Source organism: Scleropages formosus, chromosome 17, assembly GCF_900964775.1.
Source record: "Scleropages formosus chromosome 17, fSclFor1.1, whole genome shotgun sequence".
NCBI lineage: Eukaryota > Metazoa > Chordata > Actinopteri > Osteoglossiformes > Osteoglossidae > Scleropages > Scleropages formosus.
This window is the reverse complement of record NC_041822.1, coordinates 24,546,598-24,573,759: the sequence shown is the minus strand read 5'-3', so window position 1 is coordinate 24,573,759 and position 27,162 is coordinate 24,546,598. Positions and strand designations below refer to the sequence as shown.

Genomic DNA, 27,162 nt, shown 5'->3' with positions numbered 1-27,162 from the left:
TGTTCTCTGTGTGTGTGGAGGCCTCAAGGCCTTGGCGGGAACACAGCGATAGGGTGCGGTAGGAATTCGCAGCCATGCGAGCGCGGCACACCGCTGCCCCCCTCCCCTCCCCTCCTTCCCCCAGTGCCGAGATGGGCGGGGGAGGGGCGCCAGGTTGCTCCGAACGGCAAGTTCCGGAGAAAGCCAGCAGGCGAGTGCGGGCAAGCCGCGGCGGAGGATCCCGGCGCGCAAATCGCAGGTCGTCGAGCGTGTCGCCCGGCACGGTGCCGTCACGAGGGCGGGTTCGAGGCTGACTCACCCGCTCGCTCTCCTCTCTCGCCCGTCACGGCACACCTATCCCGCGCCTCTCGCACGGAGACACCTGTTCCTGCGACACTTTCGATGCACGTGGCTCCTGCGCTACGGGTCTCTGGCCGAAGCTGGGACTGAGCGCACCGCTTGGCTCTCAGAGCAACCGTCCAAAGAAGATGACCCAGAAGGTTCCCGGGGGCCGCTCTGGCAGCAGCCCCCAGCGTGAGGAGGTCAACCTTGTGATCGTTGGCGACGGAGGCTGCGGGAAGACCTCGCTCCTCATGGTGTACGCCAAGGGACGCTTTCCAGAGGTGAGTGGTGTGTGTGTGTGTGTGTGCGCGTGCGGTGAGCTATAGCACCTGGAGAGAAGGTCCAGCACAGGTCCAGCAGACACCTGTCCTTCCCTCCATCTGGGGCAGCAGGTGGTGTAGTGGTTAAAGCCTCCACTTTGCTATCAAAGGAGCCAGGTTCAAATCCCACCTTCTGCTGTACTACCTTTGATCAAGGTGCTCACCCTGAATTGATACAGTAAAAATTACGCTGCTGTATAAATGGGTAAATCAGGGTAACAACTTTACACTATAAGTGACTTTGGAGAAAAGTGTCAGACAAATGAATAAATATAAAAATTCTAATGTGGTTTAAAAGGGAACCTGGAGCCTTTTCACGACTGAAACTTTAAGGAAACGGATCTCTGAGGGTTCAGCTCCGCTGGGGGAGTCTGCAGTCTCTGGTGCCTCGACCGTCTCCCTCCTCTCGTGTGACGCTGAGCTGCGAGACTCAGACCTGTCATCTCTTCCATTTCCATTGTTATTCCAGGGAAACATTTATGGGCACCTCTTGTTCACCGTCGCTTTAGATCAGCAGGTCCACGGTGGAGCTTCTCAGCATTTCCCACGTCACGTCGCAGTGGGTCACACTATGGGGTCATAAATTCATGTGACCTTGTCGTCCTAAATGGCCCTTGTGTGTGACTGTGAGAGTGTCCTGTGATGAACTAGCGTGGGGTACCAACCTCATGCCCTACAGCTCCTGGGATGGACTCATTTATGGAGCCATCAGGACAGAAGTGGCTCTCAAAGAGATGAGTTTAAGACTCTTCTTCAATGTGAGAGGGATTCAGCAGCTCTGAGGCACAGAGGGAGCTCGTTCCATCGCTTTACTATGCAAGTAAACAATTTATTGGTATAGAATTTAAAACTGGGGAGGCGGGGAGTTGCAGCGGGTTTGGCCGGGTCCTGCTCTCCGGTGGGTCTGGGGTTCAAGTCCTGCTCGGGGTGCCTTGCGATGGACTGGCGTCCCGTCCTGGGTGTGTCCTCTCCCCCTCCGGCCTTATCCCGTGTTGCCAGGTTAGGCTCCAGTTCACCGCGACCCCACTTGGGACAAGTGGTTTCAGTCAGTGTGTGTGAATTTAAAACTGAAAACTCACTGATCAGAAATTGAATTTGTTTTTCCGATCAAATGAGCACACAGTAAAGTTTTTATTCACTTAAATTATGGTAAAAGAGCCAAGTACATGTGGTTTTCACTTAAATGTGAGTTCAACTCTGAGCCGTTCATACACTGTTTCTCTGTGGACACCGATTCCTGATGTGGGACCGACACGGGGGAGGGGGGGATTACTTGGTCAAATTGAGCACTTCAGGCCGACAATAGGTCTATCTGTCGTCATGGTAACCGCGTACGTTTGGAAAACAAGCCGTGGCGCCCCCTCCGCAGTCAGCCGGGGGAGGAAGTCGCGCACAGCTATGACCCACTTTCCCCATGTGATGTCTCTTCTGATAAGAGATGTGGTCTAGTTGGGTAAACAACTGGATCCAAGCCCCCCCCAGACCCAAGCACGACTTAGTGATGGTCCCTCTTTGGTGCAGCAGTACCAGGAGTTCAGGCAATGGGCTCTGAGCTCTGAAGGCCCGCGACTGTGTCCGCGGTTCCATCGAGATGTTTGTGACTGGTGAGCGAGAAAAGGTTTTGGATTTAAGTTCCAGGATTTGGTAGGAAGCTCTCCGAGCCTCACACCTAAATGTGTGGTATCACCCAAAAGGACGGAATGTCCTCTACAAGGTCCACTGTGACTCAGCGGTGTAGCGTGTAGAGTGTCGGAGATACGCTGACAAACAAACGTCCTCCGGAGTGGACGGAAACGACAGGCTGGGTCTTACGGAGACGCTGCCGTGTAGCTTCCAGCAACACGTTTATTAATAAAGCAATACTGGCACCTTATTTACCATATTTATTTTAACCATAGTTGAAATTAAAGAACCCATTGAGAACCCAGTGATTTATTTTTTTTGCAGTAAAGATGAAAAATAACTATACTGAAGTCATGGCTGTAGCAATTTTCTTATGTATTATTATTTAATAATTAATTATTTAATTACTGTTTCATTTGTCCTATAAAAGAAACATCCAGTCTACACGGAGGCAGTGGTATTTTTCGAAGAAATGCCTTCTGCAAATGAATGATTATTGTTTACTCGCGTGTGCCTCTTGCAGAAATACGCTCCGTCCGTGTTTGAGAAGTTCGCCACGAGCGTGACGCACGGGGGCCGGGAGATCGGCGTGACCCTGTACGACACCGCAGGTGAGCCTCTCCCCCGTCGCTCCGCTTCCAGAAGCACCACCTTTAGCGGGACACACCTTTCCAGATAGGTATGCGATGGAGGAGCCGGGCGCGGCCGCAAACAACTCCGTGATGCAAGGACTGACATCATCGGGGTAAAAACACGGTAATGACCCGGCGGACACCCGCACGGAGCTCAGCGCGGGGGCGGGTGGCTCCGGTCTCGGTTCAGCTGGTGGTGCAGGGAGTCATGGGAACCAGGTGCGCGCGGGGCACCCGTGGACTTTGTTTAACGCGGCATTCCACAAATGCCTAGATAAGACAGGAGGGCAGGGGGTCACGCCCCAGGACGAGCGCCAACCCAAGGGAGGCTACGGGAAGGTTACGCATCTGACTCAGACTCTATAACAGCTCTACGTAACTGTGCGGATTGAGTATCCCGGAGCTGCGCTATTTTTAATTCACCCTAAAGACTGGTACCACATTTCGCTGGTTCGGTACTTGCCGGAGAAACACGTGAAGAGTTTTCCGGAAAGACTGGCCTTCGCCCTTTGGTGTCACCCGGAAAGAGTGAGGATTAGGGAGCCTTCGCAGTTTGACTGATGACTTGTACGACCTCTGACTCACCTGTAGGGTCCAAACAAAGAGGAGCTCACAGAGAGCGCCGGGGCCAACTCCCAGAATCCCGCGGGGGGCCAAGGCAGCTGTGTGCTGAATATAGATGGGGCCTTAGGAGCAACAATCCTCAGTCGCTGACATTAGTGAACCAGAGTGCGGCTCACAGCACTCTTTGCTCCTGAAAGATGCAGGTTTGAATCCCACCTTGTGCTGTAGCACCTTTGATCCAGGTACTTACCCTGAACTGATACGGTAAAAATGACCCTGCTACATAAATGGATAAATCAGTGTAAATCACTTCAGAGAAAAGCATCAGGTGAAGATGATGAAAAACGACACCACATGTCGCTTAGTTCTAACGTCCTGCTGCAGAGTCTTGCTGCCAACGTGAAGCAGAGAGACGGGGGAAGGAAGGAAGGAAGTGATCGCGACGTCGCGACCCAGAATAACCCTGTCCTGGGGGGGCACTATGTATCGTGCCGCCGCTGGAAGAGGATGTGGTGTCATCAGAAGAAGCCTGTTCTTCAGAGCCTGATACCTGAGTCGTATCTCGATAACCTTTTACAGGAGTTCCTTCATGCTTGTTCCACTTTACCACAGTGAATTACAACAGTGAATCATTTCTGCGCAGGCGGATTTATATAGCAGCGAGTGGGGATTTACTGAAATCAGCCTCATTATAATAACCCATTAATAGGTGGAGAGACTTATGGCAGGTGAGTGCAGTTTAGGTTCAAGGCAACTTAGATTCAGGTGATTTAGTGTTAAATGTGGCTTTGGAGTTATGAACAGATGGAGTTATAAACAGACGTCCAGGCCCAGTTGAGTTTGTAAGCTGAGCATCGTGTGTATTTATTTCAGCCTTTTTGCGTAAAAACTAGATCCTGAATGTGAAACGGGCTTGTTAGTAAATGAACACCTGTAAAAACCAGGTGAAATTACCTGTCTCAAAGGCCACAAAGGGCCCACAGACGTAGATTAGAAGTTCTTCACATTTTCCTAATAACCCCTCTCCTAAAAAAATAAATAAATTAGGAAAAAATCTTGCAACGAAAACCGATAACCTTCACCATAGATTTATGCTAGCAGGACCCTCGGGGGTATATTTTTCTCCCAGTTCTTTGGCCGGGGAGTTGTTGTTTTCCTCTCCTCAGTTGCCACGCAGCTTTTGTGATCACAATTCATTGGCGAACTGCCTTCTCTGATTATTGTTCCTCTACGTTGTATTATCATCACTTACGTACTGTATGTGTCACAACTACGGGACTCCAGATGTCGATAATTACACTAGTAAAGTACCTTCCACAATTCTTACTGCTCATGTTCACAAACAGAAAACACGGTAGTCTGTCTGCTGCAAAATATGAAAGAAACCACCAGAAATTAACGGAAGACAGAAGTAAAACTCGATGACGAGCACAAAACGGAAGACTTGACCGAACCGAACGTGCGATGTTCTCAGAACTCGGATCAGTACGTCCTTCGCTATCAGCGCTTCAAACGCCCTGCAAAACTCAGAAATCTGTGTCCAACCTTCCTGTGTCAGAACCGAAGACTCTTTCCAAGTGAGCAGCTTAATTTCTCTTTGTTGGCTGCACCTGGTACTTGTTTTGGTTGAGTCTTCTTCAGGTGCATTTCTCAGTCAGGCAGGGGCGTGGCCAGCCTGCCACACCTGTATTTTACTATAGTAAAAAAAAAAAATAGAGCCCCATATTGTCCCATTTTATTGTGCCAGTAGATCAGTGTGAACACTGGATGTCTTTACTTCAAACACAACCGTGTTCGTCCGTCCAGTTATTTGTGCTGCACGCAAAGTGAAAAGACAGCGATCGGGCGCCTTTTCTTCACAGAATATTCCGGAAAGCCCGAGAGAGTAAACACCCTTTTTCATCTCTGCCATTTGCCGTGAGATGAAATAAATGTGTCAGGGGCTAAAACACCATCTTCTGCAACTTTCTGATGAGGATGAAAACGTTGCTTTTGTGTGACAAAGTTGCTATGGCAACCGGTGTTGTTTCCGTGCCGTCTTCGGTTATCCTGCCCCGGCCGTGTTGCAGGATGCTCGGTGACGTGGTGAACGACGGCACGTTTCTTCGAGCAGAGAGCGCGAATGTCTCTCCGTCGTCACCCCTCGAGCGCACAAGTCCAGTGTGGAACGAGCGAATCGGGGCCCCCCGGGAATGTGGCGTGATGGGAAGCGGGACTCCGTGGGCCTGTTTGTCGACCCCCATGGAACCGATTTGTCTTCCCCGTCGAGAAACGAGACTTCAGTGGGCAGCTGCCTTCCACCGACCTTCGGCATTCCAGCGGAGAAACTCAAACCTAAGCTCATGCCAGAGGCTTTCAGCTCAGTGATCCCAGCAGGAGGGCCGATGTTCTGAGCCCATCGTCCACGTCGATTTTATGACAGGTGTGCTGTAAGTGTGGTGGAAAAGTCCCAGCCGGTACAACTGGGGGTTATTTTACAGTAATAAAGCGGTGAGAGTCATTGTCCGAAACTCATCATCCGGTTCTTTCCAGCTCGCACCCTTGTCCTGTATGCTGGAGTACAAGACACTTCCGTGAACATCATCGCGAAACACGAAAGCAAAGTGTTAAGTGTGTTAAAATACCAAAATGAAAATGAATGAGGTAGAGCAATACCGTAAAGAGGATGAATAAAATAAATAAGGTGGAAATGAAGAAAGGAGGGCAACAGGGTTGGGAAAAGGCGGGAAGTTTGAAGGCTCCGTTGGAGGGAGATTTTAAAATTCATTATCTCACAAAGTCAGCGTTGACGTATTTCCTTATCTATAAATTCATTAATATCGTGCGACAGGCGCCCTGTGCAGCGCCCCACCTCGAGGGCAAAGTTCGCACCGTCGAAAACCAGAAGTTACGTGTTTTAATCCAGGGACTGATATCATATTTCATGATTTGCAATGTTTCTCATAGGCTGTAATTACTGAAATAATCCAAAGTCCTGCTTCCTACCTGTCGCATCTTCTGCGGATCGCGCAGAATGTGGTGGAATATGGCCTCGATCAACGCTCAGAGTAACGGATTATTAAAAATGCAGTTTGAACACTTTCTCACTCCAATTCTTGACATTTGAACCATGGTACCTTCTCAGCCGTCAACGTTTTGCGGAAACATTTTTCGATTCGCACCAGGGTGCTGCAGATGTTCCGCGCTCTGGCAACCCCTCTCGTTGTGTTGTTGGCAAGAGCAAACTGAACATCTTTCCAGTATCAAAAGAAATGTGGATTTAAAAAAAAAAAAAAAATTCTTTTAAATTAAATAGTTTGTCTTCAAGGGAGATGTGGTGGCGCAGCGGGTTTGGTCGGGTCCTGCTCTCTGGTGGGTCTGGGGTTCGAATCCTGCTTGGGGTGCCTTGCGACAGACTGGCGTCCCGTCCTGGGTGCGTCCCGCCTCCCTCCAGCCTTGTGCCCTGCGTTGCCGGGTTAGGCTCCGGTTCGCTGGGACAGGTGGTTTCAGACTGCGTGTTTGTCTTCTTTGCAATATCTGCACACACACACACATTGGCTGAAGCCGCTTGTCCCGAGAGGGGTCGGGGCAGAGCCCAACCCGGCAACACAGGGCAAAAGGCTGGAGGGGGAGGGGACACGCCCAGGATGGGATGCCAGTCCGTCACAAGGCGGCCCAAGAGGGACTCAAACCCCAGGCCCGCCAGAGAGCAGGACCCGGCCAAACCCGCTGCCCCATCACACCCCTCGCAATATCTGCGGTGTTTCCAAAAGATGCCAGAGCTAAAGTGTTAGAGTTTTGTGGGGTCACACATATTCTTAGGAAGATACTGGCGAAACGAAGGGAGTTGCTGAAAAATCGAGATCGGAATTTGAAAAGCTACCAATAAAGTACAGCAAACATGTGCTCCAGCTCACAGCCTGTTGAACACTTCGAAGTCCCGAATCTCGCTTGGGGCCACCGACCAAACGTGACCCATCAACCAAGCACGAAAGGGTACTAATAGGGTGTGTTTGTGTGCCCCCTGCAGGCCAGGAGGACTACGATCGACTGCGACCGCTCTCCTACAACAACGCCAACCTCGTGCTTATCTGCTATGACGTCACCAGCCCCACCAGTTTCGACAACGTTCTGATCAAGGTGCCCTCCTCCGCCGGGCGTGTGCCCAACCCCATCGGGGCCGCGGTGTCCGTGGCAACAGGCCCACGCCTATGTTTTTTGCGGCACGGCTACGGTATCCGGGTTACATGGATTCAGACTCTAGGAATGACGCTACACTTACAGAAGGGTACTTGAGGGAGCCAAGGAAAGGCTACGAGTTCAGCCTTCGGTACTTTCGGTTGCTAAACATAGTACGATACCGCCCACCCAGGTCTTTGTAGCCGGTGACGTAGTGTTTGGAGCTGCCACCTTGCACTCAGAGGTCCCAGGCTCAAATTCCACCCCCTTGATCAAAGTACTTACCTTGAATTGATACAATTACAATGATGCAGCTCTGTAAATGGGTAAATCAGTGTAAGTAGCCTCAAACTTCAAGTCGATTCGGATAATTTAATGTTTTGCTACCACTCTTCTGCCTTCGCCGAGTTGCTGATGATGATGTCCTGTTCGCGCAGTGGTACCCCGAGGTTCACCACTTCTGCCCGGGTGTCCCCATCCTCCTGATCGGGTGCAAGACGGACCTGCGGAAGGACAAGGAGCGGACGAGGAGGCTGCGGTCTTTGGGTCAGGCTCCTATAACCTACCTCCAGGTAAAGGGGAAGGTCCGGGTTTAACACGCTCATACCGTGCTGCAGGGTGTTCCTGCTATCCACGTACCATGGTATACAGCACCCTGTCCGCTCCCGTGTGTCTCGCGTGTCGGTGAATGCGTCTCGTCCGTGTGCGGGCAGGGTGAGGAGACCAAGCATCGCATCAACGCCGAGCTCTACCTGGAGTGCTCGGCCAAGTACCAGGAGAACGTGGACGACATTTTCCGGGAGGCCGTCAAGCGGGCCCTGGCGGCGTCTCGCAAGGTGCACAAGAAGAACAACTCGTGTGTCGTCCTGTGACGCTCGACCGCGGGGAGCCTCTGCACCTGAAGGCCAGCGGTGGTTCGCACTCGTACTGTACGGCGTTCGCTACGTGTCGAGAGGACAGGATGTCGCTGGAGTGTATCCGTGGTTCCGGGGGGGGGTCTGCGATCCTCCAACTCCCCCTCGACGACCGGTCGGAGACGACCTCTTCGGGGCGGAACCCTGAGCCGCGGCCCTTTCGGAAGTCTTCCAGAAGGCGATCAACCGCGGCGAACGTCACACAATTTCCACAGCCATGCGGTTCCACTTCCTCCACTCTAAACGTACCGCTTTTGCCCCGAAAACATGCTGACCGTGACCACGTCCAAGTCCTGAACTCAGGGATGAAGAACGCCACATTCCCACAATTACCTGCTTCCCAGGGGGGACGTTTTCTGACGGACGCAGAGCGAGATCCCTGCCTCGTTGCCCACAAAGACATTTCTCGCAGCAGACGGAAGCGAACGAGCTTTTTCGTTTTTAATAAATGAGATACAACAACATAACGTTCAAACGCATTCTTGCGGTAACAGGGAAGCTCGGGTTGCGATGGCTGTCGTAACCCGACCACAAACACCAGACACTGAAATATACTGAAATGCAGTCACATTGCAACATTTTACCACCTTGTGCTTTAGAAATGGTTTTAATACTTACCATAAACTGATGTTATGATATAATGTTATGCACAATTTTATAGTGGTACTATGAAGAATGTGACACCTCTTCTAAAGCTGATCTACCCCTTTAAACACCTGAGTCATTTGTACTGTATCAATACAGGGTAAGTACCTTGATAAAGGGGACTAAAGGAGGAGGGGGGCTCACACCCAGCTCTTCTGAGTGCAAGGCAACGACTCTAACCACCACGCCACCTGCTGTCCTGACAGGTGTCACAAATAGTGGCCTTTCCCATGTCCAGAATGCTCACTATGATAAGCACGTCGACCTTCATAACTCAGCTATACACATCTGCGTAGCGCGGTCGACACGGTATCCACGGCGTCCGAAATGTGCTGCGGAAAGAGGAAACCAGCCGTCCCGCGAATCGTTAATACGAGTTCTCGGAACAGATCGACGGTATAAATGCAACTGAAAGCAGCTGGGGCTGGCGAGACAACGGCTTGTTTTGCGCCGATATCATCTTTAGAAGGAAGTCAGGTCTACCTGTAGAGTAACAATCGTGGTAAACAGGGTTTTTTTCTTTGCTGAGAATGCACTCCACGACAGGAATGTCGACCTTCGTAACCCAGTTAAACACGTCCGGCTCCATTCGTGTGGCCGAATCGGTGTCGAAACCTCACCTTTTCAGCACAGAGCAGGAAATAACATTTCTAAAATTGTTTGTCTGTCATCACCCCCCCCCGACACGATGCAGGCAGCGCACGGGTCTAATCAACATCGGCTCCTGGGTCGCCTGAGCGCCGGTTTCCTCAGGGACCCCGTGGACCCTCCTTTGCGCCGCAATCACTTCATTCGCACACGTGATGCGATTCATCTTCATCTTTCGACTCAAAAAGGCTTAACCCGCAGAAGCAGTAGTAATAGGAAGTAACTTGGATCCAATACAAAAACTGATCTTTGTTCTGATTTAAAAAAAAAGCCAATTTCATGGCTAACAAAGGATGAATTGTATTGAGGCAGAAGTGATTTAAAAAAAAAAAAATCTGCAATAGCGCCCCCATGTGGTACTGCCACTGGAGCAACTGCTTCAGTTAAAGTCAATTATCATTATTAGCCTTTACCTGACCTCCTTGTCCTAGTTGACTTACAATGGTAGACGGTCAAATTTACAATGATTTACTCGTTCATGCAGCATGGTAATTTTTACTATATCAGTTCTGGGTAAGTACCTTGATCTGGGGCACTACAGCAAGAGGTGGACCGCTACATCACCTGCTGCCCTTACCAGAGTAATTTAAACTAACACCAACGTAAGTGGTATTAATACCTCGCTCATACGTGAGGAAAAAAAGGAGACAGGAGAAGCATCTATCAGACGTGTTTATTCGACGGTAATGTACACCGATTTACTGCAGTGCAACAGGGAAATGACTCTCTCATTCTGTCCCGGGTCCACCGAGGGTAACAAGGTGAAGCCGGGGCCCCGTCGACCGTCCGAGCACCACCCGCCCAGCAGCAGAGAACACAACGCATACAGGCAAAAACACCAGCTCGGATATTCACCGTGCCTTGTGACGGAAACAATGCTTTATTTGACTGAACAGACACAGACCGCGGTTTCTCCAGGACCATGTCTGGTCAGGTGCTGAAAAAACAGACTGTGGACAGGGTTCCCGTGGATCTCCGCATGTCTGGATGTTCAGCGGAACCCCCCTCGCCCAGCATGAGCAGCCGTTAAACACCGCTGAAAATCATAGGTGTGAATAACAAAAGAGCAGTTCATAAACTGGGCAGACCGTTCATAAGTGAAAGTGTTCATAAATGCGACAGATTGTTCATAAATTAAAGTGTTCATAAAATGGAAAGACTGTTCATAAAAGTATTCATAAATTGGACAGGCTGCTCATAAGTGAGTGTTCATAAACGCGACAGACTGTTCAGAAGTGGAACTCGGTGTTTGTAAATCGTAGTGTTCACAAACCAAGAGCACCTCTGGATTAACAAGGAGACACTGCTATAAAGAGGCACCACGGTCGACACACCTTACCGTGGCAACGTGTCACGGATCTCATACTCGATGTTGCACTGAACCAAAATCAGTGCAGAAGTGTGTGACTAGGGCTGAATGCTCATGGGTGATGTGTGTTTGTGTCCTGGGCTTCCTGTCTGCAGACGTCCCGTGTCCACAAGTGACCATGGTGTTCCCATGGGTCTCACCAGCTTTGGAACATCTCACATTACAGAAAGTTTAGAGGGAGCGCAAGCAGAGGAGCGACTTTTTTATAGGCTACTTCTCGTGAAAGGTCAGCTGAGGTTTGCAGAGACACCACGCTCCCAGCCTCCCGGCCAAAACGCCACCACAGTTGCAGTCCAAAACGTGGTAAAATCCTCCAAAAGGTCACCAGCGACAGCGTTCAAAGTGGGCTCTGTGTCCGACCCGCGACATCCGCTTTGGGACCACGCCAGCTCACGCCGAACGGTAACTGATATTGCATTGCGATTAAGTGCTCAGCAGGGTAAGACCCAACAATGCCCCGGTATCAGCATCACTGTGGGACACAGGACACCACAATGCGGAAGGATTTATAGCTGTTGACACAGCTGGATGTTTTCAGTGGGACACATGCACTCCAACCAAAGGGCAACAGCATGAAGTGAGAGTACATCTATACTTGCATCTTGAGGTATAGCTCTAAATACACCGGCTCCTCAACTTACGAACACAGCTGGGACTGTCTGTAACTCGCTTTGTTCATATCCCCGGTTGTTTTTGCCACTAAGTCACAGTCATTTAAAAGATTAATGCTACAGAGGTACCTTAAATTTTTATGGGTGAAATTATGGCTATAGCTACAATAAATCAGAATTTAAAAGAAAAGAAAAAGTTGTATCCCTTTTATTTTAACTTAAAACTGAAAATGAGAATTAAGAAAAAAATCTGTCCCCACAAATTGTGGATTGTTGACAAATTCATCCCATAAACATGTACAACGTTCGTCGTCTTGTTACCGATGTCGAGCACTGAGCAACTCCAGACGTAAGCTGTAAACGCTGTGGAGGTAAGTTGAATTAAGGCGGTCACACACTCCTATTCCGCTCGGGTGCCCTTCACTGCCAACTATGGACTTGCATGACAATCACACATTGTGTTTGCTCAGCTACAGATAGAAACCAGAGGAAACCAATAAGAAAATACAATATAATTTGAACCATATGAAAATATGGTTTTTAAAAAAACAAAGCGTTCTTATTTTTGAAAATCTGTAACTCGAATGGTTGTAACTCGAGGAGCCAGTGTGTTTCATCGTTTCATTTTTCAGTGTTGCATAAAGTTGAACAAAGGTCAACCGTCCAAATGCACAAACAAGCACACAAATCAGTCTGAGGCAACAAACAAAACCGCTCACGAGGGTAAAGGTTCACTGGTCAAGTGGTCTTCACGTTCTCGAGTGCAATTGAAGCAATTTAAAGGAATCGATCGCACCACGCTAAAACCTCATGGACGGCTCGTTCTCGGCCATAATCTCACGAGGGTCACAGAGCGTTCGTTCTTCACGGTTCGCGACGGTGCTGGGTTTTAAAGTCTTCTCTGGCCTCTTCGAAGAGTCGCTCCCTTCATTACTGCCACTTTATGGTCTCCTCAACCATCTGCTCCGCTCTGCGTGATGCTCCTCTCCTGCTCTTCACTCTTTCTTGTGCGCCTTCTCCGAGTTCTTCTGGAATTTCTGGTGGACCACTTGAGCGTGGTGAGGAAGTTCCCAGGAAGAGCACCAGGAATGTGAGCGCTAGCATGAACACCTGAAGCACAAACGCGGTGACCGGGAGAGACGGTCCAGCCCTCAAACCACGTGACCGTCGCCGAGCGGCCTGCAGAAATCGCTCCGAACGAACACAAACACAAGGTTCGAGAGACAGGGGCTACTGGAGTAAATGATTAACACAGCAGAACATGGTTCAAGAACTTTGCCCAATAACGCGGAGACATCCAAAAAAAAAAAAAAAAAAAAAAAAACAATATCGATCCAAACAGCGTTGAAAAACAGAGCAGTCAAACTCCTGAGACGGACAGTTTAATAACAATGAGACTGCAGCACACACTGCACTCATCGCCGTTATTCGCTCTTATCTGGTCCCTGATAAATATAAATAAATTTTAATAACATTTATAAATATTAATCGGTCCAGATTTTCATTTATCCCGATTGTGACCGTGCGTCCAACGGTATAAACCGTAATTGTATTTTACAATTGCAGCACACAGTGCCTGACACAGACTGAGACGTCACTGCATTGTGGGAACTGTGTACCCACGCTCTCAGCTGCAGCCTGGCGCTCGCCTGTGTACTTAAGTGATCACGTTTTCTGTTTTGCACCATTGGGCTTTAATTTTCTAATTATGCATTCAGTATTTAAATGGATATATGGCGATGGCCTTTCTGAATCCCTCCAAACTCGCAGCACGTTCACATTTATTCATTTAGCGGACGCTTTTCTCCAAAGTGACTTACAATGTTAAGGTTACAGTTATCACAAGCTTATAATTATTCACCCATTTATACAGCTGGCTAATTTTATTGGCGCAATAAAGGGTAAGTACTTTGCTCAAGGGTACTACAGCTGGAGGTGGAGCTCAAACCCATGACCTTTGGAGCCAAAAGCAGCAGCTCTAACCACTATACTACCAGCTGTCAGCATTTTTAAAAGAGAATGATTTTGAAATCATTCTCTTTTAAAATGATTTCATATAATGATGTTATTCACTGTTACTTATTCTATTTTAATGTGATACACTATTTTTTTCGGTATCATTTACAGTTATTCTAAGTAAACTCAAGGTGGGCTTGGAAATAATTTGAATTTTTCTCTATAATAAACAATGGAATAAGTTATTTATTAATTCAGTTATGTGGTTTTCTGATATCTGGCCCACTTTCGGGAATGACTTACGCCCAGATATCGGGGATAAGTGTAAAATGACAGCTTAACAAGTACTGAAGTGCGATTTTTTCGGACCATTACCTGCCATTCCTTGCAGTTCTCATGGCGCGACAATCCAAACAGAGTGATGGCATTGTACAGCTGCCAGAACTGGGTTGGAAACACAGACTCTCGTTAGCACACAGGATCAGAGTACACTTCCCGACACACATCTCATCGCTACAATTCTACTGCATCTTCGCCTTGGTAGATGGATGGGACGCACGCTAATTTGATGGGGCCGACCAATCGGCTTAGTTCGGTCCTATGTTGCTCCTCAGAGGTTCATTTTCCCCAGTTTGACGGCGTCCTCTCCTCCGTTGCCCGCTCCCCACTCCGTGAGCTTCATTCATCTATTCATTTAGCCGATGCGTTTCTCCAAAGCGACAACGTTAAGTTACCGACACCTTTGCCCCCATTTATACTTTATACCTTCTCAATATTGTTGATGTCTTTATTCATTTATTTAACTTAGTTATGTATTACATGCCTTGGTGTGTCATTTGTTTCCGTTTCGCAGTTTGCTTTATCTTTAGCCTTGAGAACGAGTGTTTCTCCAGGACAGAATGTTACACTAAAATACATTACATTGTAGATCGGTACGTAAGTTTGAAAGCCACGGTCATGGAAACTGGCACTCGGGCTGGCAGGACTCGCAGTGCAAGGTGGGTGCTGAGTTAGCCCAAAGGGCATGACATGATATTGCAACGGCACTGGAGCGAACTGTGCTTCAGGACACGATACACATAAAGTGGGTGCAATTTTCTGCTGGCACGGCAGCCTCTGGGCTGCTGGCGCGACGAACGTCCACCAATGACTTCACGCTCTATGACTCTCCATCTCTCCCTACGACCCCCCCACCCCCGGAACAAGCGACGGCTGATCTCGTTGCGGCTGTGCTTACGTGGCCGAAGAAGAGGAAGGGCAGAAGAAAGGTCAGTCCTCTCCACATCCAGGACTGAAAGCCCTCTGTGGAAACAGGAGGCCGGAAACACACAATCACACAGGCAGTGAACAGGTAGATAATGGGGTCAGACCTGCAGAATTAAGTGACTGCCACTTTAAGAAGCACAATTACCATACTACGTTACTCTAACACCCCTTGGACTGTAAGCCAACACCTAGATTCAGAGAAGCATCTTCACAAAAAGAAGGAAAAAATATCAACGCCGCGGGAAAGATTTTGAGCAAACTGTGAAACAAATTAATAACTAATGATTAATTATTTTAGCTTGGCTTTACATACATTTTCAGTGGAGAAAGACGAAATGCAAAAAATAAATGACGTCAAAATTTGTTTAGTCATCGGTTCATTTACTCGTTGTGTTTCACCTTTGTTCTTAGCCCGTGAACCACTTCCAATATGAAATTCTTCTGAATCATTGCTGGATTCAGAACTGCTGACACCAGTGTCTTCCCACAAAACATCACTTTGTGCCAAATGTAGGTTCTACTCAACACAAGGTTCTGAAGTGCCATTGATTGTACTAAGATGCAGCCCAGTTTTCAAGCTGTCAATATTTGAGAAACGTGTGTCTTGCAGTGGAGGAAATGTGGTAGCGAGCACCGAGATCTAAGGACGCCATGAACAAAATCACAAGTAGAAACCAGTGCTTTCCAGACGTCTGCAAGTTGAGCTCGAGTGCAGCGTTCAGACCCCCAGCAGGAGCATCGTCGACTGACATGGTGCAAAGAGAGCGAGAAGAGAGGGTCCCCACCGCTTCGGTGGAGGCACCTTACCTACGGTGAGGTCCAGGTGGTTCCTCTCCCCCAGTGCCCGTAACCTGTACAGACAGCCGCTTTGGTAGTAGTACTGCAGGAACTGGACAAAACCTGCCGAAGAAAGACGAAGAAAGATGAGTCACCTCAACTAGGCAAACAGGAGGTCTCAATTGGGGTCTCAAAGGGGTCTTTCCTTGGTCCTCCAGAGACGGAGATCAAGGAGAAGGAACAAAACTCATACAAATCATCCCTAGAATGTTTTAAAGGTATCGTGAGGCCGCGTCCCCGTCCTCCGTCAACGGGCATCGCCGACGTCCTACAACAGACGAAGGGTTGCTTGCCAGCGTAAACAAACTGTGTCCCAATTTAACTTGGTCCAAATGCCATCGCTGAGCACCCAGCCTGCAGCAAGCCGTGGGCCAAAGGTCTCCATGTCATTGTGATCGCAGCGGTGGTATGCGTGGACGTGGTTCACAGAAGTTAGGGAAAAAAAATGGAAGACCAATGACAAGGACCTAAGATACTGAAAACACCGAAGAGAAGACTTGACATGGAATGGAGCGACGAATCGTACGCTGGACGCCATCACACAAGCCACGATTAAAGGTGAAGTCACTCTCATCCAAGAACAAGGGACTACAGCGGCATATAAGCATTTCTAGAAGAACGGTTTTGCTCAGCTGTTGTGGACTCAGACACGGTTGGTTCCTTTGTGTTGCGCAGCGGTCAGGACCGTTACCTCACCATCCTCTAATCAAGCACGGCATCTGCAGGACAGGCTTTCAGCCAACACTCACTCTGATAGATGGAGAAGGCCAGGAACTGGTTTCGGAACATCTGGTACATCATGCCATCAGGCCTTGGAGACAGGAACGACAACAGAGACAAACACGTGAGGTTAATCGGCAGGCGCCCTCTTAACGGTTGAACGGTTAAGAACCCGTTGAGATCGTTCCCTGGGACAAACACCCCAAGATGCGGTAAAAGTTCAACACACATCCACCTGTGGGAGGAGTTGAGGAATCGGTGCCGGTAACTCACCACGTGAGCATCACCCCCGACAGAAACGTCGAGACGTAATGATGCAGAACCCACCAGCCTTTTATCCTGCAGAGGGAACAGAGAAGGCGGAGCCTCTTCGTCACCCATCATCTGACCAAGAGTGTCACTGAACCCGCTACACACACTATGATGTGAAGAACTTCTATAAGGGGTTCAAAACCATTCCAGCAGAGGCAGCAAGTGGGTGTAGCGGTTAAAGCTGTAAGCCTTTGGACCTAAAGGTTGCAGGTTTGAATCCCCCTCCTACAGTAGTACCTTTGATCAAGTTACTTGCTGTAAACGATAAGAGTAAAAATTACCCTCCTCTATAAAAGTAGCCTAGCGTACAAACCTAGCAATTCAGGCAACTTTGAGAATGGACCCAAATGAAACATGGTTGATGATAATAATAATATATAATTATTCCACTGACGAGTCCTACCTCGACCCGTTACTCATAAGGATGCTCTCACGGATGGTCAGCGTGCAGTAGTACCACACCAGCAGGAAGTTGAATATCTCATCTGTGACACTGAAAGAGATGACACGTGTTTCTGTTTTTCGTTATGAATAATTCGTGGGGGGGGGCTTTAAATGTTTATTCAATCCTATTTCACCACTTTTACGCTTTAACAACTTTCACAGTGAATTACACTGTACTATAACAGGTGGCTGAATGGTAATTTTAGTGTTTTTTTGTGTATTGCTGCAGTGCAGTTTACTTACATTTATTTATTTATCAGACACTTTTCTCCGACGCGACTCTCGATGAACTCTATGTAGTGTTATTAGCCCACACACCTTATTCACCGTGGTAACTTACACTGCTAGATACACTACTTACACTGGGTCACTCAGTCACTCATACATCAGTGGAACACACACACTCTCTCTGTCACTCACACACTATGGGGGAACCTGAGCAGCATGTCTTTGGAGTGTGGGAGGAAACCAGAGCACCCAGAGAACATGCAAACTCCACACAGACCGAGCGGAGATCGAACCCACGTCCTCTCGCACCACCCAGGCACTGTGAGACAGCAGCGTTACTCGCTGTAGCGCCGTGTCGCCATATTTCGGCATCATTGATTTCTGTTCATTATCGTTGATGTTTATTAATTCCACTTTTGTTCATTCTGCTTCAAACTGTTTTTCTTTGTTGTAACAATTTTTTTAACATAATGTGAAGAGGAAAGTGCAAATGTAATTAAGGTGTACAACAGCAGCCTTGGAAGAGTCCAGGCGACTGCCCTCCTCGAATGGTGGGGTTACCATGGTAAGTTTCCTTTTAAACTGGTTTCATAGATATTACAGCCTTGGAGATGGATTTGAATTAGTTTCTAGGTGAAGGAAAAAAAGTTTATCATCTCACACTTTCCTTCACCCTGGATAAAGTGTAAATGTGTACAACTCACCGGTAATTCACCAAGAACCTGCAGGTTATGGCACCGAGCATCAGGATTATGGTCAGGTACAGTTTGAACTTCTCATATTCGTCTTTGTAGGCGAACCTGACAAACAGGGAACAGACGTGTGTGCGCTTGTGTGTGTTTATGGAGTGCGGACTTTCTCCATCATCCCGGCGAGGGGGCTCAAAAACCCCCGCATTTTTCACCGCGCACACGGCTTGCCGGACCGACTCCGGTCTTACGGGGACGACCTACTTTGCCTGGTTGCTGAGAAGGGTCACGTTCACGTTCCCCAGGACCAGGTTCAAGTACAAGCTGAAAGAGACCGCCGCAGACAGTCAATCACACTCACCCGCGAGCTCATTTTAAAACATTAATTCTTCACCGAGAGATTCGGCGCGCTCACCCGTTCCGTTTAGGCAAATACGCCTCCATGTCGAAGAACACGTTCTGCCGCTCTTTGATTTGGGCCTGTATGGCGTGGATCTGCTCCGCCTCCTTGGGACCGCTCGTCTTCGCACACCTGGGGCGGGGCCACGTCGTCACCCCGATCGCGCGATACACGGAGAAACCATGAGAACGCCACTAGCAAACACCATACAGGGGCAGCAGGGGGCGCGGTGCTTAGAGCCGCCACCCTGCGATCTAGAGGTCACGGGTTCGAATCCGCCTCCTGCCGTAGGACCCTTGATCGAGGTATATGATTGTGCGGTAGAAATTACCCAGCTGTGAAGTTCACTATCACCATAAGACACCATTACTGAATGAATAATTAATAAATAGCGTTAACGAAGGGGGGGATAGGAGGCCTCCTGCGGACGCACCTGAGAAGACCGCGCCGGAGCTCAGCGAGACTCCTCTTCTGCTTGCTGATGGAGCTGCTGCACGTCGCCTGGAGGCTCGTGAGCTCCTCCAGCTTCTGCCGGTACACTTTGTGGCTTTCCTGGCGAATTAAACAGGAGAAAAAGGCGAATTAATCCAGACGAATCCTGCGAGTTTGTTACCGATTCCTGCTCGACGCGTCCTCTCGTTGGGGTTTGAGGGAAGGAAGTTAAATTAATTAAAACCGCGAGCGGTTTTCTCCAGAACGTCATCTCACTGCCACATCTGTGAGGTTGTGGGACAGCTGAAAGGTCGCAGGTTCGTACCCTCGAGCAAGGCGTTTACCCTGAATTGCTCCGGTAAAATTACCCAGCCGTACGAACGGCTAAATAATCGCAACGCGCTTAACGTCGTGAGTTACTTAGGAGAAAATTGCCAGATAAACAAATAATGTAAAGAAAGGTTCTCAAACGGAACTGAAACACGGGAGCATTCGAACCCGACCGTCCTTCGCTTACGATGCGATTATTCACCCTGCTTTTATTAATAACCACCGGTTCTACTGCAGGGTCCCTGTGGTCCAGAGCCTATTCCAGAAGCAATACACTGCAGTGCGAGGCCAGTCCACACACACTCGCTCAGGGCAACTGAAGCACGGGTGTTTGGACAGTGGGAGGAAACAAGAGCAGCACGAGGAAAGCCACACAAACACGGGGAGAACATGCAAACTGCATACTGACTGAGCTGGATTCGAACCCACAGCCAGTGCGGCACCATGGTACCCTTGATAAAATGAGCAGTTTGAAAGGAGGGACCAGAGAGAAAGTATAACACTGTTCTACATGTTTTCACAGAAACTGGAGCGAAATGTTAAAATGTCACTAAAACGTACCAGCGAAAAGTGACAAAGTACACGTGTGCGCTCGCTCACACACAGGCAAGAATGCTGACTGTACGTTTTACAAGCTCTACTTTACAAAGTTGACGTGTTGCAGTAAAGTTGGAGGGAAAATTCATCTGGAAACGTTAACAGTTTTGAGACATGATTGCGTAGGAAAGTGACTGAGATTCGGGGGGTTACTGCTGGTGGCCACAGTAATCGTGGTCATTAATAATTAATAATTGTGATTTCTATCAACATTTGGACAGGAAGGACGGGGCGGACACGCCGTTACTGTCCGGGGGGACACGACCACCCGTAAACAGGCCAACGTGTCCATGTCGCCGAGAAGCTGCGGGCGTCAGCGAGACCGGAGGAAGCGGGTCAGAAACATCACGGCGGGGTCGAGGGACAGCGGCGATGCGCGGCACCCTGAGGTCCTGGGTTCGAGGGTTCGAGTCCCACTCCCTGCTCCTGCTTCACACAGAGCGGGTACTTACTGTGAAGTGATGTAGTAAAACCCGTGCTGCGCACAAGTGTAACAATGTTAATTAACAGTCATAACTTCTGCCACATGTGCACCTTCACAGGACCCGTGAGCCCCCTGCCAGGCACCCCCCCTTCATCTTCATCATCATCATCATCATACACGCCGCTGCTGCTGTCAGCCTCAGGCTCGTTTGATAATGACCGCTAATGACCCCACGCGCCACGGGGAAACTCCGCTGACACAGCGGTCCGAACGAGCAGTGCGCGTGCAGCCTCGCGTCCGGCGACCCCCGCGCGCGCACGCACGCGCGCTCGCTCGCTCGCTCACCTGCAGCTCTTTAAATTCCGCCTCGACCTCTTCCCACTCGGCGCGACACCTCCCAGCGACATGATGATGATGATGACGCCTCCTCCAGGGACTCCCTCCGCGCGCCCTGTCTCGTGCGGCTGCCGAGCACGCGCTCCACGCTCGGCTGGGGGAAAGAAGAAGAAGAAGAAGAAGTGGGGGGGAGGAGGAAAAAAGGGAAGAAAAAAAAAAAAAAAAAAAAAAAAAAACCAGAGCGCGCTCCGGACAGCACCGCTCGGGACAGCCGTGCGCTCCCACACTCCCTTCTGCACACTCCTCTCGCTCGAGTCGAGCTCTCCCAGCTCGCGACCTCCGTGTGCGCACGCGCCGGCGCACGCGCGTCCTGACGTCACGCCTCGGACGACGGGGTTACGCGCATCGCGGGCTGCGGCGGCGCTGTCGTTGGACTTGAGCGCGAGGAGGAGAGCGTTTGACACACAAAGACGAGCGGTTCTGGGGCAGCGCTCGGCGACACTGTCGCGTCACGTGTCCCGTCACGTTGTGCGCGTGTCTCTCTTGCTCCGTATTTCCCTTTGAGTGGCGGCCGCTTCTGTTGTTCGTCGGTTAGAAACTTATTTGGGATTCTTCTTTGATTTTTTTTTCCCCTGCTGTATCGTATTTTTAATTCGTGACAAAAACAAAAGGCCGTCGTAATAATAACAAAAATAAAACATAAACATATAAATATAAAACATATCACTAAATATGTTGCTATGGCAGCAAGTTGGGTGTTTACACTTATTTTTTATTTATTCATTATCCAGTATAAACTGGAAATGCAACAAGTAAGATTTGTGAAACATGCGACAAGTTTCTTCCTTCCTTCCAGAGTCAGCAGGGTTAAGATTCCTTCAGTATTAATTCGCTTTTTTTTAAATTTTTTCCTGTTTTAACCCAATAAAATAAATGTTACCGAGTTCTATAAAATGGTGAAAAATTACAACGAAGCGCTGTGAACATTGTGCTATAAGATGTAATAACAGCGTGTTGTAATAAATGACGATAACCAGTGTGAGACACATCATCAGGTTCATAAACAGCGGCAGCGAGACACGTGGCTCACAGGGCGGGGCTTCGTTGCCATGGTGACCGGGGACGCCGCGCCGTTGCCCAGCCGCTCACTCACCATTTATCAGCGCGTTTCTTCAATGACTTGCCATTTCTCCTGAGCGTATGAATTATTAATAAGCAAAGTGAAGTCCTGCTGAGGTACCCTCGGGGCTGCTGAACCTTCCTGGGGGTATGGGGCGGGGGGCTTGGTGGACACACACACACACACACACACACACACGCACACACACAGACCTTCGCTGACCTGCTCGCGCTGGCAGCTGGAACACACGTGCGCAGCTGCTGGGACAGTTTCGTGTTTGTAGTTACAGGTGTGCGTGCGTGTGTGTGTGTGTTTGTTTCTCCAGCAATGCCTTTCCTGAAGAGAGTCGTTAAAGAAGCCCCCCCCACTGTGGTGCGGGGCAGGAAGGTGCAGAGATGTGGACAGAGACACACGGTGTACTGGGTCAACGGGGATCAGTACAGGGGCGAGTGGCTCCACGACAAGAAGCACGGTACACGCTGTAAAGCCGAGTCACACACACGGGAAAGCGTGGAGCGTGGCGCCAGGTTGGGCCGCGTGGACCCCGTGCGTGGGGATGCGAATGCGCGCTTCGTGGCAGACGTCGATGGTGCTTTTCTGTCTCGTTGGTTTTACTCGGCCGCACTCATGAAGAAGCGGAGTAACTAAGCCGCCCAGGAGTAACACGGTCATTTACACACAGAGAGGGTACTTAGTACCCGTTAGTACTGTACTGGGACAGGAGGGTCAAATTCAGTATTTCCCTCACATACAAAAAAAAGTATGAGGCTAAGGCACAGAATGTCACCTTTTATTTCTGGGTAAGGTCTGCAAACAATATCTTCACATGCATTTAATCCCCTTAATTGGAGCTGAACATGAATAGTGGTCCAAATAAACTTCTGTGTAATTTATTACTGTGTAAAATATCTGTACAGTTAGTATTGGTCTCATACCCCTTTCATGCAAAAACTTGGGTTTTTCATACATGCTATATATATACGCATACTGCATAGATGCATTTATATGTGTTGGTATTTATATATATATTTTTTTACTTCCAGTACTTCAGCTCCTCACTGCACGTTTTACCATATTTTAACACACCTCGTTTAACATCATCCTTAGAAACGCTGTCCCTTCTGTCCCGTTAACGACTTCTCATAGCGGGTTTATGATGTGCTGCTCGGGCTCATCCTCAGCTAATCCCCCTCCTGTTTTTATTCAGGAAAGGGCACCAACGTTTGGAAAAAGAATGGGACCGTTTACGACGGAGACTGGCTGCACGGCAAGAGGGACGGTTTCGGCACGATGTGCAAGATGGACCCGGAGTCTAAAGAGCACACCAGGGTTTATATAGGAGGATGGAAAAATGACATGAAGCATGTTAGTACTGCCTTTACAATCGCATCTCTCTCTCTCACACACACGCACGCACGCACACGCAGCGCACAACTTTTTCACATACGCTTGACCCAAAGTCACTCGGGGTTGTTGCAGCGGTAACGGCTTTTCGAAAGGACAGTAGCCTCGCCGAGGAGTAAAAAGGACTCGGGACGGTTCAAGTGTGAGATGTGAGCGAGACAAAGTGGCGGGTTCGCTGATGCTGATCCTCACGTGTGGCCGAGCGTGTGTTCCATGCAGGGGTCCGGCGCGTTTTTCTACAGCGACTCGGCCTACTACGAGGGGGAGTGGCACGAGAACCAGCGCAGCGGCTGGGGCAGGATGTACTACGACAACGGAGACATGTACGAAGGACAGTGGCTCCACGACGCCCCCCACGGACAGGGAATGCTGCTGCTGGGTGAGACGAACGTGTTGCTGTGACGCCTTCGAAACTCCTGGACTGTTTTTCTCCAGGCAGATCATATTTTAAGTATGAAAATAATACACGATGAAAGGTGAAAAAATGAAAAATGAAAATTAAAGAAAAAACCTCCCTTATCCTAATCACCCTACTCCCCTAAGAGCCAAGCTTTTTCTTGTCCACTCTAGAGGACATTTATTTCAGTGCATCTCCCAAAGTGTAAATATTGCCATTCCGAGTGGTAAAAATACATATTGTAGAGGACATTTCATGCTTTTAAATATCATCACATACTTGGGGTGGGGCTTGGCTTGGACAACTTCCGAGAAATCTTCGAAATATATCCAGAAACTTTTTTTTTTTTTTTTTGCTGGGTCTCGGGAGGTTGCGCCAAAAAGGGTTCTGAACTTGCGCTCTCAATTTACAAGCCAACAAGAACAGGTACGAAGGCGGCTGGAAAGAGGGCAAGAAGCACGGCCCCGGAAAGTTCTACTTCCTGGATAAAGGTCAGCTGTACGAGGGCGTGTGGATGAAGGGCGTCGCCAAGTGCGGAGCGGTGACTGACTTCAGAAGAGAGGAGGCCCCCAGCCCCACGATGTACCCCCTTCCCAAGGTACAGGGAAACATGGTAATACCTTCATTACGCTTCGGTGGCGCAGTCCTCAGAGCTGTCGTCGTCTTGCGTTTAAAGGACACGGGTTCAGATCCCGCCACTTGCTGCACTGCCCTTGATCGAGGTACTCACCTTGAACTGATGCAGTAAAAAAAATACCCTAAGGTGTACACACACACACATTGTGTGAACCGCTTGTCCCATACGGGGTCGCGGGGAACCGGAGCCTAACCTGGCAACACGGGGCGTAAGGCCGGAGGGGGAAGGGGACACACCCGGGACGGGACGCCAGTCCGTCGCAAGGCACCCCAAGCGGGACTCGAACCCCAGACCCACCGGAGAGCAGGACCCGGTCCAACCCACTGCACCACCGCCCCCCCCACTACCCTAAGGTATCAACGGGTAAATCAGTCTAAGTAGCTTAGTGTAAAAACCTCACTTTATTCATGAAAATGGTGAGAAAAATGAGTAAGGATCATTTTTTCTGAGCTCCAGGATCTGAGCCTCTCCAGAGACCCGATGCCCCCCGAGGCTGATCCGGCCAAAACGAAACACAGACGTTCAGTTTGTGGCGAAAGCGTCTCGCTGGCTCACTGGGGCATCTCTGCACGACAGGAACCCAGAGTCACGGGAGCGGAAGCGAGATTAGCGGGTCTGCGTGGCGGAATGGGTGGAGCGCAGCAGAACAAGTGGGAAAGCCAGCTGAAATAACCGAAGTGCACAGGTTACGGCCCGCAGGGGTCCAACCGTAACGTGTCGTGACTCCCGAGAGGAACCGAGAGCAAGAATTTGACGGAGTCGCGCCCAGCCGTAGCCCTTAGTAATTAACTGTCGTTTCCTGGGTGGGAAAGGAGGGATTTCCGGACTTCGAGATAATTTTCGATGCCCGCCGCCGCGTGCGTTTCGTTGTTTTTAATTCTCAAGATCACTTAAAATCAACGACTCCACATCCCCGACCTTTAAAGAAACGCTTCTCAACAGGTAGAAATCGATGGATACTTTAGGGCTCCCTTTTGTCCACTCCAGAGGACATTTGTTTTTCAGCGATATCTCCCAAAGTGTACGCGCTACGGTGCCAGGTCCCAATTCACGTTAGGATATTGTGTGCTTTGACGTGATACCACGTGATTTGGAGTGGCCCTTAGAGAACTTTCTAGAAATCATACAATATCACACACACACTGTCTGAAACCCCTTGTCCCATACGGGGTCGCGGGGAGCCGGAGCCTAACCCGGCAACACAGGGCGAAAGGCTGAATGGGACACACCCAGGACGGGATGCCAGTCCATCACAAGGCACCCCACACAGGACTCGAACCCCAGCCCTACCAGAGAGCAGGCACAGACCAAGCCCGCTGCGCCGCTGTGCCACCACCCCTCAAAATCTCCAAAACTTTTTTTTTTATTTTTGGTTGTCTCCTGAAGATGTAGCAAACTTATTGTAAGGCATCTGTATGAACCTGAGGGTATTTCTTGTGGTTAAGGTGCACCTGCAAAGTCCAGAGCTGGTTCTGCAGGAAGCCCAGGCGACGGCGTCCGCGGAGTAGGACGCAAACGACACGTCTCGGCGACGGCAGGAGCCCACGGGACGGGCGACGCACTGGGATGAACTCGAGGCCTTTTGCGTGCAGTTTGTTGCGGAAAAAAATAATATGCAATATCCATACCCGACACCACGGCCACAGACACGAGCTCTGTGGATCAGCACTCCTGGTTTCATTGCATGATATTTTTTGAACAGACGGGATTTGTATACACTTTATAGTGAATTTTGGTACATATTTTCAAACGCACAGCATTTTTTGCATAAAAGCATCTGCCAAACGCAGAAATGTAAAAGTGTTCTTCAGGGTGCTAAAATGCAGGTTGTCCTCTGTATTACGGCAACATGTTTCTAGGATGTAGTGGCGCCACTGTGATTCTTAAGGTGATTCCTCTGAGCACTAAACACACACACACATTAGCTGAAGCCACTTGTCCCAAGTGGGGTCGGGGTGACCTGGACCCTAACCCGGTAACACAGGGCGCAGGATTAGAGGGGGAGGGGAGACACCCAGGACGGGATGCCTGTCCATCACAAGGCACCCCGAGCGGGATTCGAACCCCAAACCCGCCAGAGAGCAGGACCCAGCCAATCCTTAGACACTTTTCTCCAAAGTGACCTCCAATGAACTCTATGTAGTGTTATGAGCCCACACACCTTATTCACCGCGGTGACTTACACTGGTAGATACACTACTTACACTGGGTCACTCATCCATACATCAGTGGAACACACACACTCTCTCTCTCTCTCTCTCTCACTCACACATTATGGGGGAACCTGAACTTTGAAAGCTGCAAAGTGTCAACATTCGATGCTGTAGCACTCCTGGTGTTTTCTCCTTTCGACTACCAAATACAATGTAATGGCAGAAAAATAAAAGTATAAATGAAAATAAAAAATATAAATCAGAAACGGCTGCAATTATATGCACCTTACACCGCAATAAGCCATAACCGCTCATTAAAAAGCGAATGAGAGCGCCATCGTGGAGGCAAAACAAGTGCTGTTATAATTTATTTTTCCAAGGAACTCCTTTTAAAAAGTCCACATTTGGCAAACAGTGATTCAGTGACCAGTTTCGTGCTGGTTGGCGACACGAGAGGAGATCACCACCACCTCACAGCAGCTCTTTCAAAATTAGCTTTGGAGCGCCGGGATGGGAGGCGGCCGACGAAGACCCTGCTGTTGGATGGCGACGTTGGTTAGGAAAGCATGGACCGATGGAGGGGTGGGGGACAGGGACGGGGTCACCGGCGAAGGATGGCAGAGCTCCGGCGCATGTTTTGCATCGGAGGTCCGGAGACGACGCGGCTCCCATCTC

At 49.4% G+C, this 27,162-nt stretch overlaps 3 protein-coding genes across 4 annotated transcripts; 2 read left to right on the top strand and 1 right to left on the bottom strand.

The window, feature by feature from the left end:
* The first annotated feature begins 146 nt into the window (after positions 1–146).
* LOC108921943 (rho-related GTP-binding protein RhoF-like) lies at positions 147–8,996 on the top strand. Its single transcript, XM_018731730.2, has 5 exons — positions 147–602; positions 2,788–2,875; positions 7,470–7,579; positions 8,056–8,190; positions 8,332–8,996. Exons 1-5 carry the CDS (start codon positions 468–470, stop codon positions 8,488–8,490), a joined length of 627 nt encoding a protein of 208 aa, XP_018587246.1. The 5' UTR covers positions 147–467; the 3' UTR covers positions 8,491–8,996.
* A 1,396-nt stretch (positions 8,997–10,392) lies between these two features.
* On the bottom strand, positions 10,393–21,887 carry LOC108921948 (transmembrane protein 120B-like). Its single transcript, XM_018731736.2, is given in 15 exon segments — positions 10,393–12,853; positions 12,856–12,879; positions 12,882–12,915; positions 14,137–14,205; positions 14,999–15,063; positions 15,835–15,927; positions 16,614–16,675; positions 16,858–16,923; positions 17,300–17,389; positions 18,273–18,368; positions 18,522–18,581; positions 18,673–18,789; positions 19,091–19,209; positions 20,786–21,146; positions 21,856–21,887. Coding segments are annotated over 15 exon segments (1,341 nt in total). The 3' UTR covers positions 10,393–12,800.
* On the top strand, positions 21,859–26,300 carry morn3 (MORN repeat containing 3). Of its 2 annotated transcripts, none has more exons than XM_018731737.2 (6): positions 21,859–22,012; positions 22,222–22,368; positions 23,104–23,261; positions 23,520–23,679; positions 24,111–24,295; positions 25,780–26,300. In XM_018731737.2, exons 2-6 carry the CDS (start codon positions 22,224–22,226, stop codon positions 25,840–25,842), a joined length of 711 nt encoding a protein of 236 aa, XP_018587253.1. In that variant the 5' UTR covers positions 21,859–22,012; positions 22,222–22,223; the 3' UTR covers positions 25,843–26,300. The 2 variants fall into 2 exon arrangements, with proteins under 2 accessions (XP_018587253.1, XP_018587254.1); XM_018731738.2 differs by having other exon boundaries at positions 21,859–22,043.
* Positions 26,301–27,162: the final 862 nt, after the last annotated feature.